The sequence below is a fragment of the Bubalus bubalis genome, chromosome 2 (genome assembly GCF_019923935.1).
Source record: "Bubalus bubalis isolate 160015118507 breed Murrah chromosome 2, NDDB_SH_1, whole genome shotgun sequence".
NCBI lineage: Eukaryota > Metazoa > Chordata > Mammalia > Artiodactyla > Bovidae > Bubalus > Bubalus bubalis.
In genome coordinates this window covers 30,816,142-30,831,443 of record NC_059158.1, presented here as the reverse complement: position 1 = coordinate 30,831,443, position 15,302 = coordinate 30,816,142, and the positions used below count along the sequence as shown (strand labels likewise).

The 15,302-nt window shown below is 39.9% G+C and overlaps 1 protein-coding gene across 2 annotated transcripts in view; it reads right to left on the bottom strand.

The window, feature by feature from the left end:
- Window positions 1–15,302, bottom strand: part of PTCHD4 (patched domain containing 4) — a 204,451-nt gene that overhangs the window by 142,573 nt on the left and 46,576 nt on the right. For both annotated transcript variants that reach the window (XM_025268751.3, XM_006076113.4), the window contains one exon: window positions 3,265–3,745. In XM_025268751.3, coding sequence (XP_025124536.1) covers window positions 3,265–3,745 — 481 coding nt within the window. The remainder of the gene's footprint in view (window positions 1–3,264; window positions 3,746–15,302) is intronic.

The following is a 15,302-nucleotide window of genomic DNA, read 5'->3' as shown; positions in this document are numbered from 1 at the left end:
AGGACACGAAGATGAAGTATAAAAGGAAGACAGGCAGTCAAAAATAAAATGGTTGAAGAGTAGAACACCTCAGTGACATACTCCGCTTTAGGGATACGTTCTAATGAGGATGAATGGCTTGAATCCTGGAGCATAAAGGAGCGAATATTCACTACCTTAAAGAAATCCATGAAGGAACACAGAAATAGAGGCTTATAAAAAGAGTTGGGCCTCTTTCCCTTATATTAAACTGACATTGCACTGTGCAGTTTTGACACCATGTCAACTAATTCATCAAAGGACTACTTTTAAACAATGCTGTGTGTACCACCAGGAGGTATATATCTGCCAGACTCAGCTTATGGATGCTTGACATCACATACATCTGACCACTGTCACCGAGATGTGCTTTGTGGATCTGAGGCTCTGCATGCAAGGCTGTGATTTTCCTATTCTAAAGTTCCCCTTCCCTCTCTCTCTCTCTTTCACACACACACACACATGCATGTCAACAAAGCAGAATGGAGATAAGAAGTCTGAGGATAATACATACCTTCTAGGTTTTTACAAAAGAATGACAAAATTCTAACTTCAATTGAGAAATGAAATGAATAATATTATAAGATCTTCAACATTTACTACTGAAGAGTCCAAATCCTTCATTTCATAGATGAAGAACTGGGACAAAGGGACTATTCATAACTTGCCCAACAAAACATACAAAGTTAGTGCAAAAGCTGGGATGGAAAGCCAGATGTCCGAGCTCTGTGGCATGTCCTTTTCATTTCACTAGATCTCCATCTTGGTATCTTTACTATTAATATTAGAATCATTTTACAAGCAAAACAAAGCACAACAAAACCAACACTCTCTTGATGGAGTAAATATCTTCAATGATAAGTATATGTTTACAGGTCTTTTGGTGCCATGTTTTCAGAAGATAGCAGAACATTTCCTTTAAGAATATTTTAAGAACTTGAATTGTAGAAATACTGAAGAGTAACCATTCACTGGGCTTCTGGAGTCTGTACAAATCCAGTCCAGGGCTGATTTGTGGTTATAAAGATGACTGAGAGAGAAGAAAATATGAAAGGTGTGGGTTTTAGGTTTTGAACATTTTCCTCACTGTGGCTTTCAGTGTTCTTTTTAAGGAATGAAAACTTCACTCTGATTTTGTATCTGAGAGTAGGATACAACTCAGCACCACCAAAGACAATTTTTCTCTATATTTGTATAAACTATGTAATTGCATACTTTATAGAATTTTCCTAATAAGTCTTTCCACTACCTAATTATATTGCTACCAGTTTTATAAAAAGCCTTCTCAGCTCTAAGGTGTCTAATTTGTCCATCTTGAATGATCCATGTTTCATCGGTGAATCATGCTGCATGATTTATAAGAATCTTGTATTTAGTTAAAACACTGAGCTCCCAAACATAACAAGTATAAATGGTTCTAATCTAGACCTATCCTTGTCCCTAGTGGAAAAAAATTTCATATATTCCTTCAGGAAATAGAAAAATTCTTTTTGTTAACAAAATGAACACGCATTTAAAGATGATACACAGAATGCAAGAAAGACTTTCAATTTCTTGAAGCCAGGGACTGTTTCCTATTCATCACTGAATACACTGCACTTAACACCCCTGGTTAAGAACTAACACAATAAATCTTACTGAGTGTCTACTCTGCTACTCTGTACTAATACCTTTAGGATATTCTATTATGTTCAGAAAACAATTCTTTGACTTATTTTTTATCCTCATTACTTTATTCAATAATTAGCCTCATTTTTAAACTGATAATCAAAGCTTTATTATTATTATAATTATCATTGTTATTATGATTTAGTTTTAAGTAGGAATTCTATTGTACCATGGTGGTCAAATTGGTACTGACTTTTTGTTTATCCTTGTCTTATATAAGAGGAAACTGAGAAGGGGATGAGCTAACATGGCTGCAGTGAAGATGTGTTTCTAGATAAATCCACTTTGCAGGGCTGTTTTCAAAAATGTTTGTTTCAGTCAACATGAAAAGAGTCCAGATCACCTTGAAGACTTTAACCACATGCCTATATCTTTGTTACTTAATAGTGAAACTATAATTTATGGCTGATATTAAGCCAGGGAGTGCAAAACAATTATTTTATAGCTGAAAACTCTCCTGTGAATATCAGTTCACCATCTAGAGACCATTTTCACAGCTTATCCTTTGCTTTATGTAGGGAATTGTACCACAAGGGACAGAACTCTTCAGCAGTACTACAATATCACCATTATCATATGTATTCTGATAAGCTCCATCAATCTTGATGAAACGTCACTCACTTTTCTTCCCAGACTTGATATTCTCTGCAAGAAACACACATACACACACATTCCACTTTCTACACTGTTTATGTTTGTCTGGGGAAAACACATAAGAAGGAATAAACTTGACTGAAGATACTCATGAATTGTTTTCACCGAGATATCAAAAAATTAGAGGACTCATCTTTAAGTGGGCTTCCCAAATGGTGCTAGTGGTAAATAATCTGCCTGCCAAAGCAGGAGACTTAAGAGACATGGGTTTGATCCCTGGATTGGGAAGATCCCCTAGAGGAGGGCATATCAACACACTCTAGTATTCTGGCCTGGAGAATTCCATGGGCAATCCCAGACTCCTGGCAGGCTACAGGCCATAGCATCATAAAGGGTCAGACACAACTGAAGCGACTTAGCACAACACACACATATTTAAATGGTTGCAGGAAAATTTTAAGTAGAGGTGGGGAAATGGAGTATATTTTTGCAAAATATTTGAAATGAATTAATAGACAAAACTTCATGAAGAAGTTCTTTGAGATTAGAACTTAACAGCGACTCTCAGAATTTTCATCCCATGATATCCACTCTTGACCACCATTAATCTGAGGATTCAAGACAAGTATGAACCACAAAGTTTTTTGTGAAGCAGATTTTGGATCTCTTTAAATTTGTACCCCATGATCTTCATCCTATGATCTTTGAGGAAGTTGAGTAGAGAATTCCAGTAGTGTGTACTTAAAAAAAACAAACATTGAACAGCATTAAAGTCCCTGGTACTAATGGGAAGATGACTTGGTCAGCCTACAGATGACTGAAAAAGGACTAAGGGAAAACAGACACCACCTCAAGTAAAATTTCACATCATCACACAGACACACTGATGCAAAATTAAAACAGATTTCCACCTGAGAATTCAAGAAATGTTCTACCTTGCCCCATACCGGTAAGAAGCCGATTACCACAAGGATGGATAGTTACCCATGGCGAAGAACGGGATTCCCAGCAGGGTGGAATTGTACTTTCCGTCGGTGATGAAGAAGATCCCAGCTGCAGTAATGATGGAGATGCACACGGTGAGCACCCCCAGGAGGCCCAGGAAGGGCTTGCCACGCAAACAGTCCTTCATGGAGCTGGAGAGGGTGGCTGTGGTCAGGATCAGCATGAGGCTCACTAAGACCTTGCTCCTGGCCAGGATGCTGGTCTTATGAAAGTCTCTCCAGAGGCTAAAGGATGCTAACGAGTAGAGCTGGAGGTCCTGGTGCTCCTCCTGGAGTTTCCGCATAAGTTTACAGAACTCATTCTCCCACTTCTCCCCTATGAGGTCTTGAGTGGCAGAGCCATAGGTCTGGAGGTAGTAGGTGATTTGAATGGCTCTGGCTGACTTGACCCGCTGGTCCTTGCTGTTTGGCACTTCCACTACCCCGCCCAGCTGGTGTCCAATAAAACTGTTCCTCCCATCCTTGAAAACAGAAAAAGGGGAGACTGAAGTTACCAGGGGGGTGCAAATTCCAGAGAACAGATTCTTACTCTAAGTGAAGGGTCAAAAAAGGCAGAAGTAGGCTCTAGCAGTTGAGGAACTGATGTGGGTGGAGTAGCATGTGATGAGTTTATATTCAACCTTTTGGAGCTCCATGAGATACCATGCAAGATGACTGGGATTAGAAAGGATGCAAAGAGTATCATGAAGTTATACAAGACTCGCTGCATGCATAGGAAAATGTACATACAGATTATGTTGATCTCATCCATAACCTCATTCTTACCATTTCCTTTTGGACTAATCAATAGTAACTCCTTTATGCATGATCAAGTTTAATTATTCAGTTTTGGCCAAAAGTGAAGCATGGCATGAAGTTAACAATCTTTAAAAAATTACAATAATAATGTATTTTAAAAATATATGCTAAACTTTCTAAGGCTAACACACACACCTACATTAATACACACACCTACATTAACACACACACATACACTAACACACCCAAGCATTACAAACATCCCTCCTTGTTTATATTTTGGGAGTACAGCTGTGTATTGTAAAACAAGTAGAAGAAAATACTGCTTTTTAACAAATAATTTAATAGCATTGAAATGTTTACTAAATATAATGTGAGCACTTGTTCACTCATTAAAACCTAATCCACCAGTTGTAGGTTGACCAGAAAACACAGTGGACAGACCTTCCAAATGAGATGGATAAGACTTCAGGTGGGATTGTCAAAAGTCATTTCAATTTCAGGATTTCACATGAAGTAGAGTGGACAAAATCAAAAGAGTGAAGTGAAAGTTGCTCAGTTGTGTCCGACCTATACAGTCCGTGGAATTCTCTAGGCCAGAATCCTGGAGTGAGTAGCCTTTCCTTTCTCCAGGGGATCTTCCCAACCCAAGGATTAAACCCAGGTCTCCCGCATTGCAGGCAGATTCTTGACTAGCTGAGACACAAGGGAAGCCCACCAGGGTATTCAAAAGGTGGACACCGAGTTGCTTAACCAGATTCACCGCAGTTAATTCTCAACCAGTGTGCTGTACATTCAGAAAGAAATCCCAGACAGCCATCATCAAATCTTAATTAATTTGGCCACAACTGTCATGTACTTTAATTGCTGTGGCTGTTAGATGGAATATCGAACCCAGTGGCAGGTTGCAGGATGGATTCTGGTTCTGAAAATGTGCATCAGGTCCTGGAGGAGACACAGGTACAAAGGTGAATTTATGTCATGAATAGATTGTGCACTTGCTACATCAGGCAAGACATTTATCTTGTGAAGATATAAAGGTGGAGAGTCAGAACAGGAAACAGAAAGGTAGTAGATAAGGGCCACAAATCCAACTCTGGTTACCACTACTATTTTTACAGGGCTGTGAGGCACTGTGTACTCAAGGGACGTTATTGTGGACTTGCTAGATTAGATACTTATATCTGAAGTATTTGTTTTTATACCAAAGCTGCCCTAGAACTTGAGAATGTGTTGAAACACAAAAAACTTGAGAAATTTACAGAGAGTACAAATATTATGCAGGTCAAGAAGCAACAGTTAGAACCTGACATGGAACAATGGACTGGTTCAAAACTGGGAAAAAGCACATCAAGCCTGTATATTGTCACCCTGCTTATTTATCTTATATGCAGAGTACATCATGCAAAATGCCGGGCTGGATGAAATCAAGATTGCTGAGAGAAATATCAATAACCTCAGATATGCAGATGACACTACCCTAATAGCAGAAAGTGAAGAGGAACTAAAGAGCCTCTTGATGAAGGTGAAAGAGGAGAGTGAAAAAATTAGCTTAAAACTCAACATTCAAAAAACTAAGATCATGGCATTCGGTCCCATCACCTCAAGGGAAATAGATGGAGAAACAATGGAAACAGTGACAGACTTTATTCAAGTGGGCTCCAAAATTACTGTGGATGGTGGCTGTAGCCACAAAATTAAAAGACACTTGCTCCTTGGAAGAAAAGCCATGACAAACCTAGACAGCATATTAAAAAGCAGAGACATCACTTTGCCAACAGTAAAAGCTATGGTTTTTCCAGTAGTCATATAAGGATGTGAGAGTTGGACCATAAAGAAGGCTGAATGCCAGAGAACTGATGCCTTTGAACTGTGGTCCTGGAGAAGAGTCTTGAGATTCCCTTGGACTACAAAGAGATCAAATCAGTCAATTCTAAAGGAAATCAACCCTGAATATTCATTAGAAGGACTGATGCTGAAGCTGAAGTTCCAATATTTTGGCCATATGATACGAACAGCCAATTCATTGGAAAAGACCCTGATGATGGGAAAGACTGAGGGCAGGAGGAGAAGAGAGCAACAGAAGATGAGGTGGTTGGATGACATCATGGACTCCATGGACATGAATTTGAGCAAACTCCAGGAGACAGTGAAGGATGGGGAAGCCTGGTGTGCTGCAGTCCATGGGGTTGCAAAGAGTTGGACACAACTGAGACAGAACAACAATAACAAATTTTATTAGTAAGGATCATCAAGAATTACAAGAAAAATTTAATAGTCACTCCATATACCCATTTCCTCCCAACATGTTAAATAAAAACAGTCTATGTCTGTCTCTATTTCTGCTTTGCAAATAAGATCACTTATACCATTTTTCTAGATTCCACATATATATACTAATATACAATATTTGTTTTCTTAGTCTGACTTACTTCACCCTAATATATGGATACTTACTAACCCTAATATATGGATACCAAGGGGGATGGGTATAGAAGGAATTGAGAGATTTGGATTGACATATATACACTATTGATAGTATATATAAAATAGATAACTAGTGAAAGAATACTGTATAGCACAGGGAACTTTACTTAAAGAACAGCAGTCACCTGAACGGGAAGGAAGTTCAAAATGAAGTGGATATATGTATATGTATGGCTGATTCATTTTGCTGTACAGTAGAAACTAACACAACATTGTAAAGCAACTATACTCCAATAAAAACTAATAAAAAACAATTTTTCTATTTAACTAAACCTAACTCTAAATGCAGAGAAGGCAATGGCACCCTACTCCAGTACTCTTGCCAGGAAAATCCCATGAATGGAGGAGCCTGGTAGACTGCGATCCATGGGGTCGCTAAAAGTCGGACACGACTGAGCGACTTCACTCTCATTTCTCACTTTCATGCATTGGAGAAGGAAATGGCAACCCACTCCAGTGTTCTTGCCTGGAGAATCCCAGGGACGGGGAAGCCCGGTGGGCTGCCATCTCTGGGGTCGCACAGAGTCGGACACGACTGAAGCGACTTAGTAGCAGCAGCAGCAGCAACTCTAAATGCGTGCTGCAATTCATGGGGTCGTAAAGAGTCAGACACGACTGAGCGACTGAACTGAACTGAACTCTAAATGAACAATATATTTCTAAATAAGAGTTGTGAGAATATTTCCCCTTCATTTGGCATTATTTCCCACTCTCTATGGCATCTCTGCAATTTCCCCGTCTTTTTCCGTGTAAAAAGCCAAACTGAAATTCTGGCGGTAGGTTCCCAATGCTCTGTCTTTAGTAAACTCTCTGGAGTCCCCCAGTGAGCTGCAGGTGGAAAGGTGGGAAATTCTGCTCTGGCACTGACAGATTTTCAAGGATGGCTTTTGTTCTTTCAGTACAGGTCAATTTGCTCCTCTTTTGGGCTTATTTTCGCTTTAAGCTTGGTAAATGTTTTAGCTCCGCCCTTGTCTCCACTTCTTTGAAATCCCGTCTGCCATGTTGACTTGTGCTTCAAATTATTTGGAAAAAAAAAAAATAAAAGTATTTTAAAGGCTTTATTTATTCACTTAAGAAAGTGCAGTTCTGTGTTTACTCATTTCTGTCATCAAAAAGATTTCTGAGGGATTGTTAGCAGCAGAACAAAGATTTATGTCTCCCTCAGGCCTCGTTTGGAGATTATTCTGGATCAAAGAGGGTGCTGATAATGTGTCTGGACAAAAGTCAAAATTTTGAAGAAGGCAAAATACAGATTTTTAAATAGCTGGTCTATACTGGGTTTGGCTAGCTGTTCACTGCTTCTTTTTAAAATTGTCTAATATCCATTTTTTACAAAAATGACTTCATAAAAGATATGCTTTCATCTTATTATATGTAAATGAATGTAACAAATTGAATGCATTTCTCTCTTTTAACCGGCTCTACTTCACACACTAGGATAAAATAAACAGTCTTTGCACATCCTTGAATCAAAAGCTCTATTGAATGAACATCTTGTACAAACCATTGGCCCAATCAAATCTACTCAATACAGTCCAGAAATACACTTCTGCACATTATTTGTAAGAGATAATTCTACTCTTCTGTGGTAGAAGAGTCAATTCATTTCCCAACACATGAGTGCTTCTATGTAGGAGAAACAAAGAATGAGTACAATAATTATCCTCTGGGCAGAACTTCCCTGGGTTTGTAAGGAGTCAGGTTGGATTCATGCGCCTGGGCTGTAGTGTGCATCTCCTAATAACTGGATAAGAAACCCTTAGCTGGTTCATTTTCCCTTCTAAGTTTCAGTTTTCTCATCTATAAAAAGAGTGATATGAGTAAAAATGTTTACATAATACTGAAGAAGTTTTTCAGCTCTATCATGAATTGAACCAATATCATTAAGTGAAAGTGAAAGTAGTGAGCATTAGTCGCTCAGTCGTGTCTGACTCTTTGCGACCCCATGGACAGTAGCTTGCCAGGCTCCTCTGTCCATGGAAATTTCCAGGCAAGAATACTGGGGTGGGTTGCCATGCCCTTCTCCAGGGGATCTTTCTGACCCAAGAATAGAACCTGGGTCTCCTGAATTGCAGGCAGATTCTTTATTTAGGTCTTTAACCCGTATCCTTGGGTCCACTTCTGCTCTCTCTCGAAGTATACTTCACATGGAAGCCAGAGCCTAGTTGGACAGTTCTAAATAAGCTCACATCATTTATGCACCTAAAACCTTCTACTGGCTTTCACTTGCACTAGGAATAAAATAAGAACCCCTTGCTAGGTCTGCCAGGCACTGCATGGCTTGCTGCTGGCCAAGCCCTCAGGCCTCTTCTCCTGAACTCCACTCCAGCTATCCTGGTCTTTCTTTCTACTCTGAAACACACCAAGTTAATTTTCACCTCATGGCCTGTGCACGACTCACCCCTCTGCCCGGTGTTTCTACTCTAAGGCCGAGGCTTCTTCCTCACAGAGGGTTTAGCTTCAAAGGGACCCTTTGAACCACGTAATCTAAACTAGACACCTTCTTCCCAGCACTTATTCCTATTGACTTGGCCCAAAAGTTCATTCAGATTTTTCCATAGGATGTAACAGAAATATTTTGTTTTCTCCCTACTATTTCTACCTGAAACCATCTTATTTAATGATTTAGTTGCTCCTCTTCTGTTTCCTTCATTAGAATGTGTGCTTGTTGAGAGCTGGCACCATCCTGTTTGCTGGTAATCTCCCTGAGCCTAGAACAAAGCCTGGTATATAATAAACACTCCGTAATATTTGACTCAGTGATTCACACTGAGTGTATTTCACTAATCACAGGTTATTTTTTAGAGCCTGCTTCCCTAAGAATAGGGGAAGTAAGAGATAGTATAAGTGTCTGAGATTAGCAGGCAGTCAGATGAAAAGAGGTATAGTATATACAGAGATTAGAAGTTGGTAGAGAAAAAAACAAACTTTATCCTTTTTTCAACCTCTTTTATCTAGTGTGACCTTAGTCCAAAATATGTTTCCTCTTCTATTTTTCACTGCACAAGCAAGCATGTGCCATAAGCTGGTGAACACACAGGGGACTTGGGGAGTACCTGGAAAAGGCCTTTATGTACATCATGGGGCTGGATCATGGATTATGCACATCATGGAACAGCAAATGATGTTTAAGGAACCGAGGTAAGTGATGGGATTTGAGACTAGACAAGAAAGCAGGCCCTCTTCTGTAAGGACCGGGAAAGCTTTATTAAAGGAGTTGGACTTACTGTCTTGTAATAGGAAACTACTGGTGAATTCTAAGCAGAGGATGACATGATTTACTTTCTGGAGTGCTCTCTCACTGTACTGTGGGAAATGATTTAGGGAGTTGGGGTGACTCTAAACGAAGGAGGTCAGTTAGGAACTCCCTGCAGTATTTCAGTTTCTCGATGCAGCATGAAAAAAAAAAATGTCTCTAGTAGGTGAATGGTTCCAAGGTGAATCAATAGAATTACAGGTCACGATGCTATCTCACAGCCGGGAAGCTCATCACATTATCACATTAACTCTCCAGGAGCAGTAATGCCAGAAAAAAAAAAAAAAAAAACCTTCCATTCTTCGGGTCTTATTTTGTTTATGGCTACTACTTTGTAGCTTTTAAAATTACTCCCACCCAATCCACACCTCTGCAGTAGGAAATGAAATCAAACTCTTTAGAGACAAGATCAAAGAATAAATTCTCAAAGAAATACAAGAGGAAAGAGATGTTAATGTTTTAAACTGTTGTGCAGAGAAACAAATTATTCAATGATGCTCTGAAATTATAGGGGACTAAGTTTCATATCTGCTCGGAATGTGTGTTAGGTTGATATTAAGATATTTTCTGTACAACATAATTCGGCAGCATAGCTCCTGTCTAGAACAACTGTACTTTTGATCTCATAGATTTTCAATACGGTAGACACTGAAAGGATACTGGAAATTTTTAGATGGTCAATAGTCTTTAATTGCTGAAAAGAAAAATGACTATGTATGGTACAGATAGTGTACCATAGAGTGACATTTCTAAAAGAATGGTACATTTTGTACCATTGTTGTTTGTTTAAATAAGATTTTTTTCTTATATTTATTTCTTAACATATCTCTGTTTTATTCTCCATACTGATTACACACACAAAGTAGGATTAAACAAAATCTTCAGTTATCTTGAATTTCTTCTCTAGAGCCTTATGTTTAGTAGAAACAAGCAAATAATAAGAAAGCAAGTTCCCACAAGATACTTGGGCTTTTTTTTTTTTTTAAAGCCATTTTCAGAAGGAAGACTTTAAAGTGTTAAAATGCCCTAATAAAGAATAAACTTCTTATGTGACCTGGCTAAGCTTGACATTACTAAGTGGTGTAAATTTTTTTTTTTTTTTCCAAAAAAGAAGGTTAAAAAAAGTAAGGTTTTGGTGTTGAAATAAAACGAGAGCTTTAGCCAATGAGAATGTAAAGTAAGTTTAACAAAACATTCTAGCTTATTAATTTTTAACACATGTGGCAGACTCAGTTTCCAGATGCAAGCACTTCATTTGCGTTCACCTAGGTAACTCTCCGGCCTCTCTGAGAGGAAGTTGCTATTCTGGAGTAGCTTCAGGTCACCCCTGGGACACAGGGACCTAGCAAGAGGAAGAAAAGTAGGGTGACACAGCTAAGAGGCAGAGCCAGTCGTCTGATTCTTGTTTTTAACGCCAATGCTCATGTTCTTAACACACCTGCACATATGTTTGAATAATCTGCAAATATACCTGAATGAAAGGAAATACAAGGTAGCAGTTCGATACACAGATTCAAGAGGCCACTGTCGGACTTAAAGCTCCAATGTCATCACCATCAAGCTGTGGAAGTCTCCTGAGCTCTGGGCACGTCAGCTTTATTACTGGCTAAAATAAGATTTATAAGGGCTTCTCTCATAGCTCAGTTGGCAAAGAATCAGCCTGCAATGCAGGAGATCCGGGTTCGATTCCTGGGTAGGGAAGATCCGCAGGAGAAGGGATCAGCTACCCACTCCAGTATTCTTCAGCTTCCCTTGTGGCTCAGCTGGTAAAGATTTCGCCTGCAGTGCGGGAGACCTGGGTTCGATCCTTGGGTTGGGAAGATCCCCTGGAGAAGGGAAAGGCTACCCACTCCCGTATTCTGGCCTGGAGAATTCCATGGACTGTATAGTCCATGGGGTCGCAGAGTCGGACACGACTGAGCGACTGTCATCATCAAGATTTATAAGGTATTGTGAGGATCAGGTGTGTTAATATACATAAAACACTTAGAGTAGTGGTCAGAGGAGCCTGGTGGACTGCAGTCCATGGGGTCGCTGAGGGTCGGACAAGACTGAGCGACTTCACTTTCACTTTTCACTTTCATGCATTGGAGAAGGCAATGGCAATGTGTTCTTGCCTGGAGAATCCCAGGGACGGGGGAGCCTGGTGGGCTGACGTCTATGGGGTCACACAGAGTCGGACACAACTGAAGCAACTTAGCAGCAGCAGCAGTGGTCAGAAAATGTTGGAAATTGTTAACATGGCATCAATTAAATATTTGAGTGGGGCTGTTTATTTAGCCATCTAGCATTATTTCACATTTCCCAGTAAATGTCTGTGATGTGATAGAAAGAATACAGGGTCCAGGGTCCAGACTGGTTGTGAATTCCAAGTCTGGTGCTCTATAGCAGGGTGACAGAGGACAAAATACTTGCCTTGTCTGAATGCCAACTATTCATCTCCAAAATAAAAGATTTGACTTATATTATCTCTAAAGATTTCACTAGCTCTGTATTTAATGATTCATCTGTGGTAAAGTTATCAGACACTACAAAGCAGGCTAGAGAAATCTGCCCTAAGGAAAAAAATAAATAAGAAGAAAGGAGAAACGCAAGATGACCCATGTTCATTTCTATAGAAACAAGAAGCGTTTTATCTTCTCTTAAATCTGAACCAAGTAGCTTTTCCTCCTCTCTGAGGAATTTCCAGAGAGAATTTTTCTCAAATGGTAAAAAATCAAGACTTTGCCCAATTTTACCTAGATGGAAATCATCTCTAAGTAGTTCAGATGAATTCATTTATTTCTTAGATAGTAAAATTCATGTTTTCTTCAGATCTCTATTTCATGAGTATCCTCCCCACTTATTCACATAGTAAAATAAATACATTTAATTTCTCCTCAACTCAAATGAAATCATTGCACAAACGTGTAAGTAACATGTGGAAGTAGAATTAATATCTACATTAAGTGTGAAGCATGTAACAATGACTTTTTTATTTCTCTCTAAGTCATTAGTGACCCTATCCCCTACATTTCCTTTAAAATGACTCATTTAAATTTCATTTTAAATTAGTCTTTCACAAAGTGAAATGACCACTCAGGGCAAGTATCCACTATTCAAAGAGATTTAGTGCTGACACTGGTCTACACAAAAGAAGCTGGCTGTAATTCACGCCAGTGTTTGAGGAATGCAGAAAGCTCCCTTCCAGAGAAGGATTGAAAGTCTGCTGTGATAGGCTTTCTTTGGGGCTAAGACTCTAGTTTCGGAGAAGGCAATGGCACCCCACTCCAGTGTTCTTGCCTGGAAAATCCCATGGACGGAGGAGCCTGGTAGGCTGCAGTCCATGGGGTCGCTGGGGGTTGGACACGACTGAGCAACTTCACTTTCCCTTTTCACTTTCATGCATTGGAAAAGGAAATGGCAACCCACTCCAGTGTTCTTGCCTGGAGAATCCCAGGGACGGGGGAGCCTGGTGGGCTGCCGTCTATGGGGTCGCACAGAGTCGGACACGAATGAAGCGACTTAGCAGCAGCAGCAGCAGCAAGACTCTAGTTTACAATCATGTGCTATGTAAGAAGTCTTCCTGGGTGGCTCAGTGGTAAAGGATCTGCCTGCAATGCAGGAGCCAAAGGAGACATGGGTTCAATCCCTGGGTCAGGAGGGCATGGCAACCCATTCCAGTATTCTTTCCTGTAAAATCCCCATGGACAGAGGAGCCTGGTGGATAATAGTCCACAGGATCACAAAGAGTCTAACACGACTAAAGCAACTTAGCACACACACATGCACGCTTTGTAAGGACTGTGATGTTAGCACCTGTGAGTGGAACAGTAGATCAGACTAACAAACTACTGAGGCAAACCTCAGTGTATAGCCCAGGCCATTCTCCCATAAAGGGGAAAGTTAGGGAAGATCAAAGGTGTAGGTACTCCAGGTGTGGTAAACTTATGGGGTACCAAGGACATGACAGAGGTGGAAACAGGTAAGAAGGGAAGTCATTCTTTCATTCCAGGAAATATTCAGTGAGGACCTGCTCTATGAGAGCCAGCTATTGAGGACAGAATCGTGAACAGATACAATTTTTATCCTCAAACAGCTTGTGGTTTTGCCGTGCAGTGGGAGATGGAGGAAGATAAGTAAGCAGGCAGGCATTTTATATATTATGATACTAGTTAACACAAGGTGTTAAGGTACCGCTAGATGGAATCACTAGCCTATCGAGGACTAAGAAGATGTCCAAAGAAAGTGGCCTCTTAGCTGAGACCTGAAACACGATAACAATTCCCCAAGTGAAGATGGGGGATTTGGATGGTGGACATGGGGAGGTGTGGTCTTCTAGGCAGAGGGACCAGCATGTGCAAAGGCCTAGAGACAAGTGTAAGATACCGCATTACTGGCACTTTGGTAATGACTGGGATATACAGTGGGGGCAAGAAAGGGTGATGCAGAGATGTGTACAGGTAGTGAGGATGGAGATTTGCTTATTCGAAAGTTCTCTTTAAGTGCAATGTGAAAAATGAACTTCATGCATGGCCTTAAGGAAGGAGCTGGACACTAGAGAAGGTCCATGGGATCATTTTTTTGTTTTTTGCCTTCCTCACAGCTCTATCGAATCCAAGACTTATATAACTGATTAAATGAGCATCAAAAAAAGACTTTTCAGATTTTATGGCATGCACGTTGTTTGAAAGTAAATTTTCCCCACACCCAGGTCCTTTTCCCAAAGAACAACTCATTTTGGAGTGCTGAAGGATTCTTAGAGGAAAGCTTACTTTCTAGAGGTGAAGGGGTTGCTGAAAGGGATCTACTTTTTTTAATGATTTCCATAAATCTAATGAATTAAAACAAGACATGTTTTGAGTGCTTAGGAAGGCATGTGTAGAAAGCAAAACAAGGACAAATAAATGGACTATAAAGTCTCTTCCTTAGAAGAGTTTATATTGTTGTTATGAAAACAAAGCCCATTAGATGGTAACAAAATAAAACTGCATACAGCACTAGAACTCAGGAGACATCCGTTGAAGAATCAAGGTAACTGCTGAGGGCTGCAAAATGATACACATAGAGCACGAACTCAACCATGTAAAACTAGATATGCACATATCAATATTCAAAGGAAACTATCAAAATTTTAACATTGGCTCTTATCTGGTATAAAATTTATATAGGTCATGTCTACCTCCTTGGCTAATTATGCTATTTTATATTATCCTTTTAAAAAACCTATTGACTCACCCACGAAAAGTATAAAAATAAGCGTGTGAAGGGAACTGAATAAAGGGTAGATGGGAGGGAGAGGGAGAAACTAAGTAAGACTTCAAATTTCACTCTAACAGGGAGTGGGAGAGGAGGAAGGCCAAGAATCAAGAGTCCTTTAGTCTCAGATTCAAGCTCGAAACTTGAATTCAAGCTCCAGGCTTCTAAGCAAACAAATTATGGTGGTTTATTCATTCTCATGAAGGACTGTGGTTCTGGCCACTGAGACTGAAGGAATGATGGTATTCGACTTAGAGTAACAGCAGATTCCTGGCTTCCAAGGGTGGAGTACAGTACTA